The 25,162-nt window shown below is 41.8% G+C and overlaps 1 protein-coding gene across 1 annotated transcript in view; it reads right to left on the bottom strand.

The window, feature by feature from the left end:
* Window positions 1–22,580, bottom strand: part of CASR (calcium sensing receptor) — a 28,492-nt gene extending 5,912 nt beyond the window's left edge. Inside the window, exons 1-4 of the mRNA XM_052648194.1 lie at window positions 22,393–22,580; window positions 19,644–19,950; window positions 14,625–15,509; window positions 1,550–1,780 (exon numbers count right to left, since the gene is read on the bottom strand). Of these exons, the coding sequence (XP_052504154.1) occupies window positions 1,550–1,780; window positions 14,625–15,509; window positions 19,644–19,950; window positions 22,393–22,580 (1,611 nt within the window). The remainder of the gene's footprint in view (window positions 1–1,549; window positions 1,781–14,624; window positions 15,510–19,643; window positions 19,951–22,392) is intronic.
* Between the last annotated feature and the right edge of the window lie 2,582 nt (window positions 22,581–25,162).

Genomic DNA, 25,162 nt, shown 5'->3' with positions numbered 1-25,162 from the left:
GCTTGTAAATTCACTGCAAACTCTACTGGATCACGATATGTATTTCATCCATTGCTGGTCCAACTTTGTTGACATTTATTTAGGATGTGACCACATCTGTGTTTATAGATTGGCCTATAATTGCTTTTTCTTGTACTGTTATTGCCTGTTTTTGAAATTAAGATTATATTAGCCTTTTAAAATGAGTTTAGTAGCTTTCCTTCTTGGCTTCTGTTACGCTGTGAGTGGCAAAAACCTCAAAATAACAAAATAACAATGGTTCAATATACACCAATTAGAGACAACTGTGTGTATCAATGGAGGTACAATATAACCTGGATGAGTCCACAACAGCAGGGAACAGATAATAAATAACATAGCTGATCAATTTAGACTGTAGTCAATTGATACTTGTGATAATTTAGACAAGAGTATAATTAGTGGACAGAGGAACATACCCTCTGGAATCCCCAAAGCTCTATTTGAAAAAGGGTCATGACATGTTTATAAGTGAGAATTCATTCTCTGAGGTAGAAACTAAAAAGACTTGCATACTGTGGATGAGATTTGCTATCTATAGGAGAACTTCTTAAAGGTAACTTATCCTTTAAATTGAGAAACCCATCAACCTAAGAAGCATTTGGTAGAAAGATGAAGTTGAATTTTTGGTCATGTCATAAAAGTGGTCCAAGATACTCAAAAGTGATAATAGAAAGTGTTAGTCCCTCAGTTGTGTCTGAATCTTTGTGACCCCATATGCTGTAGCTCGCCAGCCTCCTCTGTCCATGGGATTTTCCAGGCAAGAATACTGGAGTAGGCTGCCATGTCCTACTCCAATAATAGAAAGGCAAATGCAAAGAGGAATGTAGCAGTTCTCACCCAGGCTTTTTGGAAGAGTTTGAGAGGATGCCTCGTCTAGGGTTTGTTCCTACAGAGGATCTGGGTCCTTGGAACATACTATATTCTAGGACACAACTATCATAGAATGGTGATTTTTTCAGCCTATCACGTATCTTTTCCTTAAGTGCATATTCACTGGGAGTAACGAGCCTCTGGTTATTAATCAGGCTTCTAGATGAAGTGATACCTCATGGAAGGAGGCCATGATCGCAGTCACAAGCATCCTCCTATTTGCTACAGGTCTCCCATAGGAGGAGAATAAATTGTCCTTTTGATTTATAGGCCAGTCCTAAGCTATTTTGGATAACAGGGAGCTACCACTGTGTGAATTGTCCATGCCCTGTCTTGAGTGATGCTTGTATTTGCTTAAATATTTTGCTCTGGTTGGGGAAAGTTTTAGCCAAAGAAACTATTATTAGCCATGGAGTCAGATTTGTAAAGAATAAAATTGTTTCAATACAGTAAGCATGGGGCTCTGGTTCTGAGAATTCTCTTTTGGACAATAAACACTCGTGGATTTCACAGGGAATCCTGACAATTCAGTTAGTGAATTGATGGAAGTGGACTCGTGATTCTGGAAGTCCAGTGGCAAAGCCCAAGGCCCTCCCAAAGCCCAGCACAGTTTCTTCCCATGGTGGAGGCATCTAGTATCCTGATGGACAGCACATACCTCCCTTGAGAATCCACTCCACAGAATTTTTTCATCATTGATGAAGAGTCTCTCTCCTTTCTTGGCATAGACATTGTAATATCCAACTTCCTTAAACACTATGGAGCCGTCCTCTGGGGAGAGGTGCCAGTTGATGATGGAATAGTTCCCTGCCAGGTCTCCACATTCATCGAAAGTAACTTGCTCCCCCATATTGCTGGTAAAATTTAGGTGCCGCAGGTGTTTTAGGACCTAAAGAACAGAGATGAATATTCTTAACACAAGCCACAGGGCTGCCGCATATGGTTATGTAGGTTGCACGCTGCACAAGGACAGTAAGCTATCTTGTTCAAACAAAGTGGAAGGGCCATGACTTGAGGAAGAGGGACCTTTTTAAAATTTATACTAAGGTACTTATATGTGTTAATGGCAGCCTTGGTAAGCCATGAGCTTTATTTGGTATGCAAATTGTGTCAGATGGTTCAAAAAGTCGTTTGGGTTTTTTCATAAGATGTAACGGAAAAACCCCAATGAATTTTTTGGTCAACCCAACAACTGGGGTAGGAAACATTTTCTAGAAGTCAGAAAAGGAAAAGGAATACCATTGAACTGGCCAAGTCAAGGCTTTTACAGGCGCACCATCATCTGGTGATGCCCAGGAGGGAATGGGTTGTAAGCCAGAGCCATCCCTGGTGTCTTCTGAGACGGCCTTTGGAAAGAGTAAGTACTCTTACACCCTGCACCATCTTTCTCTCAGCTACTGCTTCTGTGGAAGTGCCCTGCTGCCAAAGTTCACAGAGAGAAGGTGGAAGGAAGAAAGAAGGCTATGAGCAGAGCCTTGGCCATCACTGTTGTAATCATGGCCAGTCCTTTACTTTTTACAGGGTGTTATGAGTCACAAAGCCCTTGTACAAAAAAGTAATGATAATAATCACCAAACCTTACTAGTCCTTTTATTACCTTTGAGGCACAATACTGCATGCTTTATATTTGTTATCTAATCTTCACAACAAATAGTACTATTAACTCTCATTTTGGGACTTCCCCAGTGGCTCAGCGGTAAAGAATCTGCCTGCAAGGCAGGAGACATTGGTTCGATCCCTGGGTGGGGAATATCCCCTGGAGGAGGAAATGGCAACCCATGCCAGTATTCTTGCCTGGGAAATCCCAGGGACAGAGGAGCCTGGGGGGCGGGGGGGAGGACTACAGTCCATAGGGTTGCAATGAGTCAGACATGACTGAGCGTGCATGCACTCCCATTTTATTGATGGAGAAACTGAGGAAACAGGAAGTAGCTAGTCCCGAGTACACAGCTAGGAAGCGCTGCTAAGCCTGCACTTGTATTGGCTCTGCTCCACCGCAGCATGGTTAGGCTCCTGCCTCTGCTTCTTGTGCACCCCTGACTTGGGTCAAGAGGAAGCAGTGGGCACTCAGCAGCTTGTCTTTCACATGGGAACTGCCCAGGGCCAGGAGGTCACTGAGGCACCGAGAGAGAGTGAAACACACACACAGTCCAGACGGTGAGAGTAGGGGTGCTCACTTACACTGTACCTCGTGACTACAGGGCTTTCTCACTCTCTGGCTCTAGTGAGTGCGTTTCCTCACCAGCAGGATGAGAGGGCTGGGCCCTAGAGACTGCAGGAATCTCCAAGTTCTAGTTTGAACATCTCTCTGTTCTATGCTGTGGTGGCCCTAGGAATACATTTAGAAGTACCTCTCCCCTTTAGCATAACTTTTAAGGTACCTGAAAAACCAGCATCTAATCTGACACCGAGAAAAGTTTGGGCCCTATTATCTGCGTGTGTGACAACGGAAGGGCAGCTTTCATCTCCTACTCCACTCTAGAGATGACACAGCTTTTTAAAAAAAAAAAAAAAAACATTTATATCTGTATTTGACTGTATTTTAAAGCCAACATTTATTGTAAGGAAAATTAAATAAAGAAAAGGAGCCACCTGAACTTGCTCATAAACAGCCCCCGGGTGAGTGTGGGGACAGAGAATGTGGCTGGCCACATGTGCACAGAGACACAGCACCTGGGCGCCTCAGTCACCTGCTGTGCGTGTGGTGACCCCTTTAGTGCTCTCATTGCTGCTCTGGCGGAAGTTGGCTGCTCTGATTTTTGTCCCAGGCTTGTGGGGGATGGGGATCCCTCACTCCCTACTGCCTGGTTCATTTGCTCTGCAACCAGAGATGCTGAGTTATCCTCAAATAATAAATAATTAAATAAAGATGGAGAATGAATCCTACGAAGGATGTTCTCCCAAACCTTCCTCAATGATCACGAATCTTACATTTTCCCTTCATTTTTACTGAGCCCTTAAAGCAGTCCTTAGAGAGGTGGTGCCTCAGACGTGCGCCTTTCCTATATTAGATATCTCCAACTCTCCTCCCTTGGTCCCCCTTGCTCTCAGGATGACTTGTACACAGTGAGGGTACATCCTTTTGTTTCTACCCAGATGTCCCGACACATCTCCTTCTCTCCAAGGAACACGCATTCCTTCTGCTCTATAAGACCAACCCCTCATGCAACACTCAGAACCTCATTCTTCCCACCTACTCTGGAACTTTTCTGACATGACCAGCTCACCCTTCTCCATTCTATAACCATGCCTCTCCTACTTCCTAGTGGGGATCATCCATGGTTTAGATAAAACATGCTTCAAACTTCTCTAGGTACCTTCCAAAGCCTTCCATACTTCCATACTTTCGTTCCATGTATCTACCACTACCTGTCAGTGCAAATGTTTTATCCTCGTCATATCCTTTCCGCATGTCATGCTAACTCTGTCTTTGCCCTGATCTGCATAAAAGGTAAGAAGAGTGAAGAGAGAGGGGACTACTTCTTATTTACACTTCCTTTCTGCCAGGCATTGTACTAATGCTTTGCACACATCATCTCATCTGACCCTCATAACACATCTATGGATAGGGACTATTACTATCTTCATTTTATAGATGAGGAAACTGAGGCATGGAGAGGTCAAGAAACTCATTGAAGTCATAAGCTAAAAAGTTCTCCAGCTGTGATTTAAACTTGTGCTTTTCTGCCACACCCTCTTGACACCAATATGAATTGTTGAGAGCATCAATGGCAAGTATTTGTCAGAAATGTTTCCTCATTACATGTATTTTTAAAAAACATCATTCTCGTTTGAAGAATACTTTAAAAGGCATATGCAACAGTAAAGACAGGTTATTTAGCATACATTTTCTTTCGCCTATGCAAGTTTCAATTCCTTGGTTCTTATTCTCCAGACAATAAGCTCCTCCTCTACTTTTCTCAGTCTACAGCTCCTCTGCAAGAAACTCTCTGGGCAACAGTGGGTGAATTGGAAGGGGAACTGGAATAAGATCATTTCACAATTAAATGATCATCTTCCATATTAATCAGACTGGACAGAAAAGTGACTCAAAGATCATCACTGTCTATAATTATTCTGTATTGCTGTTGGCATAGGCTAGTGATTTCTAGCATATCCTACCTTAAAAGAAAAGGGAACCAATCACTATCATTTAAAAAATTTTGATTAAAAAACTCATTGTAGGGGCTTCCCTGGTGGTCCAATGGCTAAGACTCTGTGCTCCCAATGCAGAGGGCCTGGGTTTGGTCCCTGGTCAGGGAACTAGATCCCATACGCTGCAACTAGAGAGTCTGCATGCCACGACTAAAAGATCCCACATGCTGCAACTAAGACCTGGTGCAGCCACATAAATAAACAATAAATAAAATAAATATTAAAAACTAAGTTATATGTCAATTAAAAACCCATTGTAAATTCAAGGTCATATTTTTATACTGTTAAAATCAATCAACAAACAAATATTTATAGAATATCTACTGTGTGATTTGAATTGGGCTGTGGTAGTACAGGATGTAGTAATAAAGTCCTCAAGGAGTTTACATATGGATTAGTGTTTTAAGATATAAGACATATTGGATGATAGAGCCAACGGTGCAAGATAAAATACACTTAATGACTAACTTATGGGAATCAACTCTGAGCACAGAGGAATTCAGGGGAGATGGACATTAAAAGGGGCTTAATGCAGGCTTGAGGCATGGTAGAAATGTGGAGTGGTAAAGAACAAAGGAAAGGAAGGTGTTAAAGACAAGGGCACAACATGGGCAAACAAAGTATTATGGGGGCAGTGAAGAGACCAACTTCTCAAAATTTGTATAAGTGTTAGACAACAAGAGGAAATACAGTTGACAGGCAAACAGCAGTCAAGGCAAAGAAACTAGATTTCATATCAAGAGGCATAGGATCAGGTAATAGCAAGTGTTGATAGGAATGAAGAGAAATTAGAATCTTCCATACACTACTGGTGGGGATGTAAAATGAAGCAGCTACTTTTGAAAATAGTCTGGCACTTTCTCAAAAAGTTAAGCATAGAGTTTCCATACAACCCAGCAATTCCACTCTTATGTATATACCCAAGAAAAATGAAAACATAAGTCCACACAATAACCATACATGAACGTTCATAACAGTAACATTCATAATAACTAAAAAGTGGAAACAGCCTAATGCTGATCAATTAGAAGAATGGATAAATAAAATACAAGTGGATACTATTCAGCCATAAAAATAAAGTACTGATAGATGCTACAACATGGATGAATCTTGAAAACATGCTAAGTGAAAGAAGCCAGTTGCAAAAGACAACATATTTTGTGACTTCATTTATATGAATGTCCAGAAATGTCCAAATATACAGATATAGAAAGTACATTTGTGGTAATTTAAGAATGGGGGGAATGAGGTAAGAGGGAGTGATAGCTAAAAGGTATGCTGCTACTGCTGCTGCTGCTAAGTCCCTTCAGTCGTGTCCAACTCTGTGTGACGGCAGCCTACCAGGCTCCACCGTCCCTGGGATTCTCCAGGCAAGAACACTGGAGTGGGTTGCCATTTCCTTCTCCAATGCGTGAAAGTGAAAGTGAAAGTGAAAGTGAAGTTGCTCCGTCATGTCCGACTCCTAGCAATCCCATGGACTGCAGCCCACCAGGCTCCTCCGTCCATGGGATTTTCCAGGCAAGAGTACTGGAGTGGGGTACCATTGCCTTCTCCAAAAGGTATGAGGTTTATTTTTTTTCACTTTTTATTTTATATCGGAGTATAGTTGATTAACAACATTGTGATAGTTTAAGGTGTACAGCAAAGTGATTCAGATACACAAAGGGAATGGAATATGAGATTTCTTTTTGATACAGTGAAATGTTCTAAAATTGATTGCAGTTATGTCTGCACAACTCAGTGAATATACTAAAAACTGCTGACTCGTACATTTTAATAGGTGAATTGTATGGTGTATGAATTATATCTCAATAAAAGCTGTTTCAAAAAAGAAAGCGAGGAAAGAGATTTAAAATATACAAATATGACTTCGCTGGTGGAGCTGACATTCAGCAGCAGGTCTAGAGACCTTCATACCAAGATGACCTCCAGGATACTTGGTGCTGAGAGTTTACTAAGGATACCTGGTAACTCTAGCCTCAGACGGGACAAGAGATAAAGATAGGTAGAGGTAAGAATTAGTAGCACAAACATCTTATCCAGAGAAGAAAGCACCCTGGGACCTTTGTGGCTAGAAATTTATTTTGTTGTTGTCGTTGTTTGGTTGCTAAGTTGTGCCCAGCTCTTTGCAACCCCATGGACTATAGCCTGCCAGGTTCCTTTGTCCATGGAATTTTCCAGGCAAGAATACTAGAGTGGGTGGCCATTTCCTACTCCAAAGAATCTTCCCGATCCCAGCATAATAGAATAGATATTAAATCAATACTGGTAGGTCTGTCAAATGGTGCTCCAAATGAAGTTTTCACTGACCTGAGGATAGATGAGAAAAATGAGGCCAATGTGATATTAGAGAGTAAATAGGCAGGAGGACCATAAAAGTTAGTTTTTTTATGAGACTTTTACGGTTGGAACTTAAACCTATATATTAAAAAGCAAAATATTTAAAATTATACTGTGGGATTAAGGGCCAACACAATTTCTCCTTTTGAGGTATAAATGTAACCTAAGTTCTTGTTTCTGATTTAAAAAGATAAACAAACCTTCTGAAAGTGAAAGTGAGGTCACTCAGTCATGTCCAATTCTTTTCGACCCATGGACTGTAGCCTACCACATTCCTCTTTTGTGGTCTTTTTAGAAAGTTGCAGTTAAATATTATATTTTGCATGTTATGTTCTTGGTTATAGGCAAATTTAATTCTCAGTAACCGTTAAAAAATGGAGTAAACTGACTATAAAACCCCTACCACTTTCTTGAGGAAAAAGAAAGTTGGAATCACCATAGTGTAACAATGTTGGAGTGATAGCTGGGAGTTGCCTGAAGAGAAGGGTAAGTCCCAAACCACAGCTGTTCCATAAAAGAATGATGAAGGGAGCAACCAACACCTAAAATGCAGGAAGGAAGTCTCTTAATATAGTGAGTGCCAGAATTATTCACTTAGCTGCAATAAAGTAATTCAAAGTAATTACACAATGTATGATCCTTTCTTTTTTAATAAAAAGGCCAAATATATTAAAAAATAGTTCATTATGCATAGGCAGTGTCTTAGCACTGCATGCATATTGACTAATGTCATCTCATAGCAAACTCATAAGTTTCAGACAGAGGCTTCTATTTCTCAGGTGAGGAAAATGAGGCACAGGCACATTAAGTGACTACTCAAGGCCATACAGCTGTTCGGTAGCAAATGGGATTTAAATCCAGTTAGTCTGGTGCTATGGGATCGCACAGAGTCAGACACGACTGAAGCGACTCAGCATGCATGCCTGCATTGGAGAAAGAAATGGCAACCCACTCCAGTATTCTTACCTGGAGAATCCCAGGGACAGAGGAGCCTGGTGGGCTGCCGTCTATGGGGTCGCACAGAGTTGGACATGACTGAAGTGAGTTAGCAGCAGTAGCAGTCTGGTGCTAGAGTCCGAACTCTCCAACATTACAATATATACTACCTATATAAATGTGCTGTGCTAAGCCGCTCAGTTGTGTCTGACTCTTTGCGACACCATGGACTGTAGCTCACAAGGCTCCTCTGTCCATGGAATTCTCCAGGCAAGATTACTGGAGTAGGTTGCCATGCCCTCCTCACCTATAGAGGTATAGGAGTCAGATTTATCGCCTAGCTATTAGGTTGTCTATCTCTAGCTACAATAGTTTGACTAATGTGAAATTTAGGTTGAGAAGATGGACGTATTTTAAAATGGGATGGTAGAGACATGTATAATGCTTGTGGCAACACAAGAGGCAGTAACTGGAAGTGTTCCAAACTGAACGTGATTCAAATCTCCGTGCATGACCTGCCCTCCCTTGGAGACTTTCTGTTGTTGTCCCCTATTTAATCAGCTTTACTGACATATAGTTCACATAGGATAAAATGCACCCATTGTAAGTGTAGAGTTCTGAGTCTTGGTGAATATGTATGCCTGTGTAACTACCACTACTGTCACCACAAAAGGCTTTCCTGATGTTCCTTTCAAGTCAGTCCTCACCTCATTTGCAGCCCCGGGTCACTGCTGATTTTTTTTTTTCCTATCATTAGAGATAGAATATCATATAAATTGCACAATACAGTGTGTACTCTCTTTTTTTCAATATGGATTTTTTTCATGATATTTTTGTTATTCATCTGTGCTGTTATATTTGCCTTTGCATTTGACATTTCCTTCAAGGAACAGATCCTTTCCCTACATCATACTGTGCTGTGCTTAGTTGCTCAGTCGTGTCTGACTCTTTGCGACGCTATGGATGGTAGCCTGCCAGGCTCCCCTGTCCATGAGGATTCTCCAGGCAAGAATACTGGAGTGGGTTGCCATGCCCTCCTCCAGGGGATCTTCCCGACCCAGGGACTGAAACAGGGTCTTCTGCATTGCAGGCGTATTCTTTACCGTCTCAGCCACCAGGGAAGCCCCCCATACATCTTATCCATCCTAAAAGGTCCACTCAGATGATATCGTTTACTTTCTCCTCACTTCAGATATTCTGACCTGCACAGTACTGTAGTGTTTCATCCTCATAGCAGGTATATAAGTAAGATAACATAAGTGTTGCATTTTTTGTAGTCAAAATTTGCGCCTTGTCCATTAATAATCAATTATCAGTTTACTAAGTCATGTCTTCAAGTCATCTCTTTAGGCATCTTAGTATTTCTTCTGGTATATTGACTTGCAAGTTAGGTACTCAAGCACCTGATTTTCTGGATCATATCAGCAGAGGCGCAGATGGAAACCATTTCACCCTTAAAAGCAATGATAGGGAATCTTTAAAGTGATAATCACTGACCCACAAAAAGGCGACATAAGTTAAAAAATAATTTAGATATTTCCCCCAGAGAAAACACTCTTCTTTTAGAATTTTATTTCATTTTTTAGTTTTTATTTTCTCTTTGGCCAAGCCACGCAGCTGGTGGGATTTTAGTTCTCTGACCAAGGACTGAACCCTAGCCCTCAGCAGTGAAAGTGTGGAGTCCTGACCACGGAACTCTTGGGGAATCCCCGCACCGACACACTTATTTTTTGAGAATTTTAAAAGAAGGAACTAATAGTTTCCTTAAAAAACAAAATACAAATTTTACTTGAGGTTATAATTCTCTGTGATATGCTTCTAAATTATTTCATCTGGGGAGAAATATGAGAAAGAGGACTTCCCTGATGGCTTAGCAGGTAAAGAATCTGCCTGCAATGCAGGAGACACAGGAGATGTACGTTCAATCCTTGGATTGGAAGAAAAAGAAAAAAAAACCTGAAAGAAAGACTTAAACATAGAAGATAATATACAGACAGAGACTGACAAGAGTCAAGAAGAAAAGTAAACACCAAGAAAGGCATTCTAGAAGAGGGACCATGCATCACTTATTATGTATTATTATGTATCATCTATTGTGTGTATTATCATGTATTATCTAGTATGTGGTAATATTTCCATCTTGTGGCCTTTTGGGGTATTTCCTCTAAAGGATTTTAAAGTCAAATTATTGCTCATTATAAGCATAAATGGGAATCACCTCTTGGTATGTACTCTAAGGGTCAATTGAATTAAGCCAAAGACTAGAAACTAGAATTTCCAGCATGAACATAACTTCTTAGCACAGAGGGAAAATGGGATGGACTGCATGAAGCACCCCGTTCACAAAAATGGGGGACAGCTCATGAAGAGTCTATTGCTTCACGGCCACTTTCTGTGCCGAGTGTAAGGAAATCCAGGACCAACTCCTGTCTCTAACCTCAGTCATGTTTTCTTATTTCCCCTCTACTGCCTCTGGCTCTCACCTCAGTTCATCCCCTCCCTCCCAGACCCCAATGGTACTGGCAATTCCTAGGAAGATTAATTCCATTTGACTTCTGTTATCACCACTGTTCTTTCATCACACATACTTTTTTTGGGGCTGTGTTACTCGGCTTATGGGATCTTATTTTCCCAACCAGGAATTGAATCTGGGCCCCCGCAGCAAAAGCATCCACTCCTAACCACTGGACCACCAGGGAATTCCCATGCATGCCTATTTTTTGACAAGTAAGTGGCTGGTATAAGGTGGGAGAAAGCAGGAAGCATGCCTTGTGCACAATCATCCTGAAAGGAAGCACGTGGATCCTTAACTATTTATTTACATGATGTTCCATTCAAATTTGATTATTAAATCAAATTTAATATGCTCATTCAATCAGAGTTTAGATTGTCCTGGGCATGTGACCCAAGCTCATCCAATCAGAGTCTAGAATAGCCTGGCCAGAGTCATTGATTCAAGGCTGGGTTGTTGGGTTGAATAATTGTCTACAAAGGACTCTATGTTGTGTTGTCAGGTCAAATCAACTAGATTGCTATTCATTCATTCATTTTTTTCTACACATATTCAGGTGTCAGAGGTTCTGGACCCAGTGCTGAACAATATAGACATAATTCCTGCTTTTATGAAGCTCAGAGAACAGCAGAGGAGTCAGAGGGAAGAGAAAGCTGAGGAATGGTGAGAGGAGGCCTTGAGGGTGTCTGTGGGGGTCAGGAGGGAATTGTATGCTGTGTGCTCTTAAGTTACCTGTTAGTGTTACTTTAAAGGCATACGACTTGACTGATAAATTTTATGGGGAGAAAAGATCAACAAAAGAAGAAAATTGTGATTGACTTGATTTAACCAGAAGTTTTGTTGATAAGAATCTATTTTGGTCAACTGAGGAGCTGTAGAAGATTAAATTGGGTCTATATAAATGGCAAAAGTGAAGAAGAAAGAATGGTCAGAAAGTGTGTGTGTGTGTGTGTGTGTGTGTGTGTGTGTGGTGGTGGTGAGGGGTATAATTAGAAAAGACTTCCAGAAGAAAGAGAATTTTGAAAAAAGGTTAAAAGTTCATGGTGGACAATGACAGAGGAGACAAAAATTGACAGCTCTTCAGGTACAAGTACTATGCCAAAAATGAGTTAAGTGCTTTGTGGGGAGGTACGAGGCAGATTGGCTTAGAAGAGAACTGAGAGAAGGTGGGGGTGGAATTCCGGGATTAGACTGTATGGATTGTACAGGTGATAAGTTTCCATGTAGGTGTTAATAATGAGAGTGAATAATTGTTGGTCCATCTCCTGATAGACCGAGACATGGCGAAGATCTTAAATTGCAGAATGCCCACCCAACCACCTGGGTTCCTGAGGCTTAAAGGAGACTTTACAGCAAGCACACAGGACACTCTGGCCAATGCCCACATGTTGCTCCTCCCCAGAGCGCTGACCCTATTTTCCTGTCTCCTCTCCTGGATGAATTGTAACAGACCTTGTGTGAGCCAGAAGGACATACGCTTATCTGTCCTAGGGTCAGCTGAGGCGTCTGTATAGTGGCTGCTCTTTATTTTGGCCACTTAGCTTTTCTTTCCTCCTCCTTTTGCTAACAGTATTCTGATTGCCCTTTGGGGATCCAACTCCATTCCTAACTTCATGGATGGACTTGTGATCTCACGCTATCTAATCAATGTGGTTTCTGGGACTTTTCCAAGAAATCCTGGGAAGGAAGGATAACCTAGCAGTAAGGATTTTATGATCCTGAACCTGCTGCAGAGGTGGAAAACTGCTAACCCCAAGGGATAAGGAACAAAGAGATGAAGAGAGAGTCTAGTTTTACTTGGAGTCTTTCTGAGATTTTCGGTATTGTGAGATATTAATAACGTTTATGCTTTTGTTTAAGCCAATTGGTCTGAATTTTCCACTTCATGAAACTGAAAGTCCTACTCTTGACTATAGCTTAATTCTTTTTTTCCCCCTCATATGTCTGTTTCAGCCTTGAACATCCAGATTTGATTCCTTGTCTGGGAAAAGCGTCATTTAAGGGCAGACCTGTCGAACTACCTGCTAGAAGCATCTTTTCCCTTCAATCCCACCCTGGGACTTTTCTTCAGGTTTTTTTTTTTTTTTTTTACCCATAGGCTTCTCAGGAAGGAAAGGAAGAAGGAGAGGGAGACATGAAAGGGAAGAGAGAAAGATACTGCTGCTGCTGCTGCTGCTAAGTCACGTCAGTCATGTCGGACTCTGTGCGACCCCATAGACGGCAGCCCACCAGGCTCCTCTGTCCATGGGATTCTCCAGGCAAAAGCACTGGAGCGGGGTGCCATTGCCTTCTCCAGAGAAAGACGCTAGTACTTACTAAAAGACTGTCTATTCTTCTTTCTTGAAACTCTACTCCTTTGTATCATGGTTTCTGAAGTCTTTTTGATCTTTGACCTTCATTAGAGCTCCTTTTTCTTTGTTAGGCAGTGTGTAGGGAGCAATGTGTGGAAGGAAACTTTCAGTCCCTCATAACATTTAGCCAACAGTGATGTCTGAGTGAGACTTTTCATACACAAGAAGGGCTGAGAACCTGTAGGTCCTCCTGGCTCATTCTACCAGCCTAGACAGTCACTCCTTATTCTATGAGAGTTGCTAAAGTGACTGACTTTTCCCAAGGGTTTGAGGTGGTTGGGTTCTGTATGTAAAGCTATTTTCATTATCAATTTTTACCCAGTTTATTGATTAATTTGAGGCATGTTGGAAATCCTACTTAAAACGATCACCACCTGTTCAGAGTTTGAAAATTTACTAGTTGCTTTCACATAGATCATCTCATTTCCTTTTCCAAAAAACTTGGGTGGAAAGTAGGCTGGGTATTACGGTCATTTTACAGATGGAGAGACTGACTTAGAGTGGTGTCTTTCCTGAGATGATGCAGACAGTGAAAGGGGGAACCATAGCTGAAGCTGGATGCTGAGTCATTCAACCCATATTCAGGGGTGCCACACTCTCCCCTCACTACCCTCTCATCATGAACTCTGATAGTTCAGCCCATCAGAGGAAGATACAAAGAGAGCGTAAAACACAGTCTGACTGAAAAATCAAAGTACATATGCAAGACATGAATGGCTTCATGGGATATGACAGGGCAGACTTTGATCTTCGGAAGCTCTTGGTTATGTCTCTCCTGTGTATAATTCAAAAATACAAAACAAGTCTAAAGAGTAGGGGTTCCACTGAAGTTTGGATTATTTTTTATGAGAACTACTTCAGGGCTTCTTTTTGAAATATCCAGCATCTTTTTAAGAAGAGGTTTTTTTTTTTTTTCTGTGCCCTTGATTTACTTGGGTCCTAAGCTTAGCTGACTTTCTTGGGGTCCAACACATTATATTGTGAGTAATACAAAGGCAAAAGAGGTGGCTAAACATAGTGACATTAATTTTATGGTTTTATGCCCCTTAGCATATGGGATATAATAAGTACTCAAGAAATATTTGTTGCCTACAAGGGAACAATATCTTTAATTTAAGCACTATAAAGGCACTCTACCCAGTACTAAATCTGTCCTGGGATATTTAAAGATATTTAGGGACCATACTTCAGGTATTTTGAATCATTACCCTAACAAATAGCTGAGCTCAAGGCTTGAAACAGAGAATCAAATTAAATTACTATCAGTTTTACAGAAGTCAGTTGCCCAGATGTTTGAAAAGGCAATTTGACTCCAAGGCTACATCTAGTGACCTCATTTAGGTATTGACTTTTTGAGGTAACCACTTTAATCTGTCTTGCTTGGATCAGTCCAGCTCTGCTCATTACACAGTGAACTGCTATCTAAGGGAAGGAGGTACCTGCCAAGCTTCAACCTTCTTGATATCTGCGCAGGAACCGTTGGTGAAGAGCCCTCTCCCAGGTATGCAGGTGTATATATCTTGTAGGGCATGAGCAATAGAGTAGACGGCTAAGTAGACATTGTAGGATATCCGTAAATGTGTATAATCCATGTAAGGCGTCTCGACACTGCTGATGTTCTCCTCCCCTGTACACAGAGGTCGGAAGGCAGTGGAACTATTGCTTATCCTGGCACCTCCTTCTTCGTGACCTCTCAGGAAGGTGTCCACAGGTAAGGGTCCTTTAGCACCTTCTTGCAGGTGGCAGTTAAATGTTTCTTCCCAAAACTCCTTGGCAAAACCGTTGTGGACAGACTTCCTGGGGTGGACTTTCTGCAGGAATTCCCGGAAGCCTGGGATCTGCCCAGCCTTCAGACCAAAGCCAATGGTGCCTCCGACCACATGGAAATACTCGGGCATAGCAATCAGGGAAGAGCTGGCCCAGGCCTCGCTGGCCAGCCAGATCCTGCCTGTGATGTTGCGCCGGACGATCTCTTTGATGAGGGGTTCCAGGTCCGGGCCGCTGGAGAAGACGACGATGACTTTGGCAGTGGAATTCTGGATCACCCCCACCACCTGCTGGATCTCCTCCTCATCAGAGTACTGGGAGATGAGCTCGCTGAAGTCGATACAGATGTCCCTCTCCTCAGCTTCCTCTCGAAACTTCTCGATCCCTGGCCGGCCATAGTCATCGTCAGCTGCAATTGTGCCCACCCAGTTCCAGCGGAAGTACTCGATGATGTCAGCCATGGCCGTGGCCTGGTGTTCATCATTGGGTATGGTGCGGAGGAAGGACTTGAACTGATTCTTGTTGCTGAGGAGTCTGCTGGAGGAGGCATAGCTGACCTGGAGAGAATACAGATTGAATGAGTGAGGGAAGTACCAGGTGGACCTCAAGGCTGTGTGGAGGAGAATCTTTGAGCATTCATTGATCTAATACATCAGACATGCTGGCCATGCTGGCCACTGCAGACAGGATAAAAGCGTGAGGACAACCAGAATCTGCTCCTCTCCAGTGTGAGCACTCAAGCACCTGCCAGTCTATCAAAGAGCATTCCAATTCCTAGTAGGTGATCCTTCACATTGCTCCCTTCAAAACGGGTCTGGGATTTCCCAGGTAGTCTAGTGGTTGGGGATCCACCTGCCAATGCAGGGGACATGGGTTCGATCCTCGGCTAGAGAAGATTCCACGTGCCCTGTCTGGGGCAACTAAGCCCCTGAGCCACAACTACTGAACCAGGGCTCTAGATTTCTTGAAGATGCAACTACTGAAGCCTGTGCACCCAAAAGCAAGTGTTCTGCAACAAGAGAAGCCACCATAATGAGAAAACCACACACCACAACTAGAGAGCCTGTGTGGAGGAACAAAAACCCACCATAGACAAAAAAAAGAAAAAAAAGGATCTGGCTATAAAGTCAACTCAACCATAGGATCTGCTTATCCTGTATGCGCTGTTCCATAATTTCTCCTAACTTTCTCTGTGCTTCTTCATTGGTTACAATAGCTCCATGCACATATCTTCTGCCTGTGGGGTCCACACTCTCATTTGAATATTTTAGCTTCCCCTTTACTATAATGAACACTTTGTCTGTGACTCACTTCTGGAAGGAGTCAGGTTCCCTTTGGATTATGAACCTAAGGCTCTTTAGAGGAGCTCCAGGGGTTCCCCTTTCTTATTCTGCCTAGTTTCTTTCTTCTAGTCTCCAGCTATTCCCTCTCTTTCTTCCCCTATCTTCCCACCTACTCTACCCCCACAGTACTTTAGACAGAAGTACCCACAATTGCAGTCATTTCTAAGAACTGCTTATCATTTAGGCTCAATTAGCCATTTAGGTTTATTAGGCTCAATTCCCCTTCATCACAATACCAATGAGGCGCATGATCAAATATAGTCAGACAAACATCCTTTCCTGTCCTGGCTTCTCAGTGAGCTCAGCCACCACTGACAGCCCTTTCCTCTGCAGTCTCGGGTGGTGGTCGAGGCTGCTTGACAGACTTAAAATTTAATTAATTTATTTGGCTGTACTGGCACACAGGATCTTCAATCTTTAGTTTTGGCATGTGGAATCTAGTTCCTTGATCAGGGATCAAACCCAAGCCCCCTGCATTGGGAGCTTGGACTCTTAGCCACTGGACCACCAGGGAGGTCCCTTGACAGGCTTTTGATGTGGGTCTCCAAAACTTGGAGAGGCTGAAAAACACCCTGGAGAAGCTGTCTTGATGTATTTCCACTTTCCAGGACATAGCCAGTTCTATATTTGAGCAGGGGACTGGGTCACCAATAATTGAAAGCCAAAATCTTTGGTGGTAAAAGATCTTTGCCTAAAGGGGTATCCAAATACCATGTAGAGCATTCATTAGTGCAGAGCTTCCAATTTCTTTTCACCTTATGGCGAACACAGAAGGTGGGGTGAATGGAGGAGACTGACTAGTTCTGACCACCCTAGACCCCACCCACCATCCCAGACCCAGAGAGGATTAGTGTCTTAGCTCATCTGCAGCACCCTTGGGTGTTCTGGCTCACCAGTTAGGAAGTTCCAAGTTACTGGACCATTTTTTTCTGAAGGACAAAGCATTTTTACACTAAATAGAACTTCTCAGAAATGAGGGAATGGTAAGGGCTTTGATTTTGGGAATTATAATGTGAAAGTGACACCTTTTTCTTTCACTGAAACAACCTCCTTCTTGTTCTATTATGAGATCTCATCAGGCAGGTAGTTAGATTAATTGCTGAGATGTTATTGTTTTTAGAGAGTTCCGTTTGCAGACTCAAGTGACAGAAAAGTCTATTCAGGCCTTTTGTAAATTTATTCATTATTGTTCACTTCTTGATCTTTTGAAAAATGGGCCAAAAGGGTTTAAAGATTTGAAAATTACAAACAAACATATCCTTCATGGATATGTTTCTTTTAAAGAATGCATTTATAGTATTTGTCTACTTTTAGAAAGGCAAACTATAAAAGTGGGATAAATACCAATTCATTACCCACTCCTCCCCCAAAAAAGCCCCTTAAAAACACACAAAACTTTTTTGTTGTAAGAGGGAAGAGTTTCATGAATGATTCAGAAAACTTCTAACCACAACTTTTTCCAGCCAGCTCACTTGTTCCAGCCACTTGGTGGCGTGAGTGGCATAAGAAATACAGTTGGGGCCTCTGTTATGCCACTCCACTCCAGTACACTTGCCTGGAAAATCCCATGGACGGAGGAGCCTGGTAGGCTGCAGTCCATGGGGTTGCTAAGAGTCGAGTACGACTGAGCGACTTCGCTTTCACTTTTCACTTTCATGCATTGGAGAAGGAAATGGCAACCCACTCCAGTGTTCTTGCCTGGAGAAAACCAGGGACAGAGGAGCCTAGTGGGCTGCTGTCTACGGGGTCACACACAGTCAGACATGACTGAAGCGACTTAGCAGCAGCAGCAGTCCTCACCTTGCAGGGCAGTTGTTCCCAGCTCTGCTGTGCATTAAACTCCTCTAGAGAGCTTTCAGAACTTCTGATGCCCAGGCTGCATCTCACATTAATTAAACAAGGATCTCTGGTGGGTGAGTCCTAGTCATCAGTATGTTTAAACCTCTTGAAGTGATTCCAACATGCAGCCATGATGGAGAACTGGGGCCACAGATATACTTACATTGGTTTGACTGATAATCATTATGGTTTCCTCAACACTTTTAAAATTCAAGTTCAACTTAACTTGATCTTTCATCCAAACCACAATGAATTAAAACCCTCCCCTTCATGTTCTTTATTTACCTGATGGCAGTTACATCTTACATCTGTTGACCATGACAACTTGCTTTAATTGTGTTTTAAAATAGTACTGCACAATATGCTAAATATAAAGATGCATATTTGCATCTTGTCCAACACATTTACTGTTGTGGGCTTTGTTAGATCATTTTGGCACAAAGATTACAGAGCCAGGGCTTCCCCATGGGAAACACCTTTAATTCCCTGAAGTAAGGATTTGGGAAATGATGACAAGACTTTCTCAGTTGCCACATATATAAAAAGGGATAATGGCTATCACCAAGGAAATGGAAACCTTCCAGCCTAGAAATGTGAATTAGCAAAGGTACTGTTGCAAATTTTAAATACTAGATGTTGAAGAAGATAATTTAAAGTATGATTTATGATTACATTTAAAAATTGATATCAGAGATGCAACACAGTTGGGCTGATTCTCCCATCCACGGACATTTAGGTTGTTTCCAATTTTTCACTATTAAAAAATGATGTCACAGACCTATAAATATTAACACGAAAAAAGGTTTGCTCTATAGACTTAATGGGAAAAAAATCAGTCACAAAATGGCATTTAGAGTTTGCTGTCTTTTTTTGGTGAAAAAAACATGCAACTTTGAACAAATATTTATTAAAGCACTTATTTTAGTGAATTGTTAGTATTTGAAAATGCAGACATCTATTTCCCTATCTAGGCTGAGCTCTTGCACAGTAGACACTGCTTATTCATATACATTCTACAAGTACTTGTTGAATGAAACAGGATATTTTCCAGTTCTAGAATGCGCAAGATAATGATTAAGTTCTGGTGAGAAAATATGCTCTACTTTCCTCTGAGCTAAACTTTCAGCCAGAGGAGAGAGAGACAGAGACTTTTCAGGAAATAGGATTTATGGCGGATATTTTGGGTTTGAAAGGTGGGATTACAGCATTTGGTCTTACATCCTTTTAGGAAGGGCAGAAGAGTGGCCATAAGCACTAAAGTTAAAGAAAAAAGTTTTATGTTTGAAAGAATTTTGGAAGAATTGTAAAGGTCTAGTAGACGTTGATGACTTTGGGGTCTCAGAAATCCCCAATGGTCATAATATAGATAATTAAAAGATCTTTGGTGCCAAAGTAAAGCCAGAGAAAGGAAAATATAACAGCAAACTGTATCAACACTGGGTGTGGCATCCTCCAAGCCTGCTGCTCCTGATTCCTGCCCTCATCGCCCCATCTAACCAGCATGGGTACCTGGGGGATGTAGAAGAGCCCCAGCAGGTTGGCCACTGCTGTGGAGATGCCTGAGCCAGTAGCTCCCACCACTGCGATGGTAGAGGGGATGTGCTCTGAGCAGTTGCAGAACTCATCAAGGTTCAAAGAGTCGATTTTATTCTGCGCCACAAAACTCAGGGTGGCCTCCAAGGCTTTAGAGACGGTGTTACAAGTGTCGAATATCCTGTATCCCAGGGTCATGTTGGGAAGAAGGGCTGGACTGCTGTTTATTTCCTCTATGGCAAATATCATAGCTTGTAACCAGCGAAATCCTCGGAAATTATACCTGGAAGAAAGAAGAAATGGAAGAAAGCAAGAGGCTTTCTGGTCAACTTTTTTAGAGTACAGACCGGGCAAAGCTGGGTTTGAACCTGGCTCTGTAACTCTAATTTCATGACATTGCCTTTTCTGAGACTCAAAGTCCTCTCTGTAAAACAGGGATAACACCTACCTCAGAGGGAGGCTGTGAATATGAGATAACTACACAAAATTCTCAGTGTGGTGCCTCACACAAAGTTAGGGATCAATAATAACAAGGATTGTGGTAATAGAATGAATCACTTTTTATGCACCATCCAGTAAAGAATTTGAAGTAGCTGATATGAAGTATTTTAATAACAGTGCTACAGAGATTTTAAAAAAAAGGATCAGGGAAAACATAAATAGATTAGGATTTTAACACTTAGGAACCTAAACCTAGTTTCAGATTTGCAGTCACAAATTTAAACAATGACATTTCTGGAGGCTGAAGGGGAAAGAGAAATGAGTGATCTCATCTTTATAAACAAACAAGCAAACAAACAAATATTATGCATAGGAAGCTGTTCACAAACAGTGGTCACTTCTGGGTGGTAGGATGATGAGTTTTAACATTGTGTGCTTTTTCTGGTCTCTTTCATACTTTGTATTTTTTAAAATGAGCATGCATTGCTTTTCAAAGAACATTATTTTAAATAAAAATCAGGCAAATGAACGAAGAGAAATAGGGTCTGTGACATAGCTTTTGCCCTCCCAGGACACAGCACATAGTGAGAACTTGGTAAGTGTTCTAGATCTGTATCAGTGCCCAGAGAAGAAAACCTAACAATTTTGCAGGTTCTCTCTTTGTATTGTGGGTTTCATGACTTGAACTCAGTGGCAGGGGGAAAGAAATATAAGTTGTTATACTTCACTGTATCAGTTAGCTTCCCAAAGTTCCTGGTCTAACTTTTAATGTGACATTTTCTCTTAGTAATATTTGTTCATATTTCCTTCATTTGTTTATTTTTAAACCTGAAAAGTTATGAAGACATATTATAGAATTTTTCATTACACAAAACATCTATACTGCTAAACTGATTTTCCTATCTTTGTGTGTGAGTGTGTGTGTGTCTGTGCACGTGTGTGCTCTGTTGCTCAGTAATGTGTGATTCTTTGTTGCCCCATGGACGATAGCCTGCCATGCTCCTCTGTCCATGGAATCTTCCAGGCAAGAATACTGGAGTGGGTTGCCATTTCCTTCTCCAATCTTTCTTTAATACAATTAATATATACATATTACTTCAGGGAAAGCTCTTATGTGATCTCAGCTATGTATGTGGTGCCTGCACAACTCTGTCCTGTAGGGTACAACAAAGAGGATATATGTCCTCATGGATTATGTGAAGGCTATAAGCAGCATCGTCAAAACTCTGCACTTAGCTTTTCTGCGCTCATTAAAAAATGTGAGAATGTTATCTAATTTGTGAACCCTCATTAGAACATGAGCAGAAAACCAGTTTTGCTGGAACAATTATATTTTTCGTTTTCATTTTCTATCTATCAGAAAGACAAAGGAGAAGTGCTGGATCCCATCTGGAAGTTGTAAGTTTCAAGAGAAAGTACTCTTCTCTCTCAGAAGACCGGTCAAGGCTTGAGGTGCAGTAATGGTCTCTGATGTTCAGATTAAGGGTGGTGATATACAGCCTACTGTCCTCTGCAGAAGTCAGACACTATTTGAAGGAACTGTGCCCAGTGTTAGATGCCAGAAGAGGAGTCATGATAAATTAGGGAACATTAGACAGAGGGCATCCAGAGTGGTGAGGGTCTGAAAATCATGCCATGAAATAATTATTTAGAAAACCGAGACTATTAGGTCTGGAAAAGAAATGATTCAAGAGGGCATGTTAGCTGTCTTCTAGTGGCTGAAGATAGAGTCCATGCGGGAGTTAGATGGATTCTGTGTTAGCAGGAGGATTTCAGCTTTCTATAAGACTTTCTGATAGGAGTGGTTCCAAATGCTATGGGCTGCATTTTGAAGATGCCTGGGTCATGCCAGTCACTAAAGCTTCTTTCAACTTTAAAATCCTTAAAAAAATCAGAGTGAGTCAGCCAACACTCAATTATGACCACTGGGGGCACTTAAGGTCAATGGGAGGTTTTACTACTCAGGTTTGCAAAAACCTACAATAAATTTCTTTCTAGGTACTTAATCTTCCATTAAGCAACACTGCCTCCAGGTGAACAATGATGACTCAGTTACCCAGTGACCGAGCACAGGCTCCAGCAGCCAATGGGTTTTTCTATTTAATATCTTTGACATTTGATTTTTAGAAAAATTTCTTTTAAAAAAATGAGGGGAGGGGATAATAAGCATCAGCATGATGACTAGTCACCATTTTTGAAAAGAGAACCAACTTTGAAAAAATTATTTTGGGTTTGGTACAGCTTTTCTCTAACCACCCAGAGGAGAAGCAACTTCTGACTTTACCTGATACATTCCACGGACTCCGGCCTCGACTTTAGATCCTGATCTTTCGCTGCAACCCCAAAATGAATAGGAAAGAGCCCCCCGAGGATAATGTCCCCTTTCTTCTGGGCTCGCTGGTCGGGCCCATAGGCAGAAGTGCACCAGGTAGAAAAAGCCAAGAGGATCCAGCAGCAGCTATAAAGTGCCATAGTTCTGCTTTCTCTCCAGGGAGAGGGACACGAGCGCTGGTGGTCTGGGGCCCCCTGAGGACTTTCCCCCTTGGTGCGACTCACTCCCTGCAGTGGGGGCACATGTCTACAGAATTAATAGAATGGAACCGTGGTGTTTGAATTTCCATTTCTGCCTTCTCCATTGCAGATTAGTGAGGTGGGTGGCTCTTGAGTCTTCAGAAGTCACATCATGCAGAGACCGTGTGTAGTACTTTCTAAAAAAAAGAGAGGAAAAATGAATTCAACTAAGCCCATGTTAGGATGACTGCAACAGAAATGGCTCAGTATTTCCATTTAGAGAGGCAGGTGGGGAGGGCATGGCTTAGAGGCTCATGTTTATGGCAATTCTTGTAAGATACAGAAAACTTCACTTGCCCATATTCAGAGCAGAACCATGTTTAAAGAGGCCACTGATAAACTAAAGCTCCACTGATGTTGCCACTGAATTTTAATCTATTCATTCTTCCCTATGAATAATGCTTAGAACTGGCCTAGTGGTAGCTATTCCTTGTATCATAATACTGTTATTGCTCTTTTATTCAGAATACATGTTTTTATGGAAAATACAGATTGGGTCACATTTAAGTTTAAATCTGACTGTAAGTCAAACAAAAATGTCAGAGAAGGCCACTTATTTTTATTTATTATGGTAGCCTCCCATTTTGGGGCCTCTTCATTCCAGATCTATGGTTTCAGTTTGTAAAATGATACTCCATAAACCTTCGAAGAGCAGTTCTTGTAAAGGATGCGATAAATCAAGGGTCTGATTATGTTCTACCAGACTCTACAGCTGGATCTAGGGAATGGTCCTTCTGCCTTAGCACCATTATCCTAGGAGGAGCTCTCTGCTTCTTACTTTACACTCTGTCTCACCCTTTCTGTGGGTCAACTCCCAATCACCAACTACATGTTGATTGCACAGCCTCTCCTGAGGCTCAGGCCAGGCTCAGGCCCAAGCACTGTAACTGTCAACTGGGCATCTCCACCCCAATGTCCCACAGGTGCTTCCAACTTGACAGACTCTAAACTCATCTCAATCCTCTGTTTTCTGGCTCAACAAATGACATGTTATCCACAAAGACACTACCTCTTCCCTCTTCTCATGACTATCCTTCACATTCAAATAGTTACTAAGTTCTATAGACTCTACTTCTTAAATGTCATTGGAATGCACCCACCATTTCCCATTCCTAAGGCCATCTTAAGTCCACCAGCATTTCTTATCTGGATTTGTGCAGTTATTTCCTAACTGGTCTTCCTGTCTCTGGTTTTGTCCCTTTGCAATCCACCTTTGCAAGTCTTTGGATGCTATGGAACAAGTGGTTTGGAGCACAGGCTCTGGAGTTTGAATCATAGTTCTAACCATCTGACTCTGGAAAAGTTACTTAACCTCTGAACTCAATAAAATAATGCATGGAGAGCCATCAGCACAGTGTAACTAGTTAACTCACAGGAAACGCCAGCTGTAATGAATACCTTCCCAGTCTCACTCTTGCTAGTCTTCCCTTTGAACTTCACACTGCAGCCTCACTGAACTTCCATTACATCCTCAAGTACAGGCCTTTTTAAAAATCCTTAGACCTCACATATGCCATTCCCCTACCATGATCCCTCTGGCCTAAACTTTGCCTGGAAAACATCTCCTTGTCTTTCAGCTTTCAGACATCCATAACTGAACTCCTGTGGGCCAGACACAGCCTTGTACCAAGATGTTTGTCCAGCTTGGGAGTGGAGCACAGGTTGGATTTCTAGCCACACTAACCCCTCAGTTGTGCAGCGAGCAACTTAGAGGACTCTTCAAGGACTCTCAGATTAGGTAGGTCCACCTGTTAGAGTTTTTTATATCTTGTATCTTGGAGTTCCAGTCTTGGAAGACTGATCACACTTTATTATAATTAGATGCATAACTGATTTTATACTCCAAGCTCTTAACCATGGTCATATGCATCCCTAGCCCCTTAGGAGCCCACCTGCTTCTCCAGTAGTCACACTAGCAGAGGGTGCTGAGCCCTCATTGGAAGGAGCACCCCAGCAGATACTCAACATTCACAGAACTGTCTCCAATAATGTCTGAACATCCATGACCATCCTAGTTCTATGTCTCCAGTCCTGCTCTCAGACTTTGGGCTTCATTTCTTGTCCTTGGTCATATATTCATTCATACATTTAATCAGTACATGTGCTAAGGACTGGAAATATAAAGGTGCCACACACAAGGATGTTCTCTACCCTCAGGAGCTCCCCAACCAGTGGGCAGAATCTACCTCAAAATTCAGAGGTAAACTACACACACACACACACACACACACACACACACAATAGTAACTTTGTTTCTAGTGATTACATTCAACTTTGCTCACCAGCAGTTAGCACAACATCTGAAATAGGAATTGCTGAGTATTTGTTTGTTGAATGAATGCATATACAGGATAGTACTTTGGAGGAAGACAGAAACTAGCATCATGTCAGGTCCTTTAAACATCCAGTGTATTTTGAACCTTACAGTGGTAAAGAGGGCAATACCAATTCCACTTTCTAGATGGGGAAATGGATTACTCATG

This window comes from Budorcas taxicolor, chromosome 1 (assembly GCF_023091745.1).
Source record: "Budorcas taxicolor isolate Tak-1 chromosome 1, Takin1.1, whole genome shotgun sequence".
Taxonomy (NCBI): domain Eukaryota; kingdom Metazoa; phylum Chordata; class Mammalia; order Artiodactyla; family Bovidae; genus Budorcas; species Budorcas taxicolor.
The sequence above is the reverse complement of the archived record's forward strand: the minus strand, read 5'-3'. Positions and strand labels throughout refer to the sequence as shown.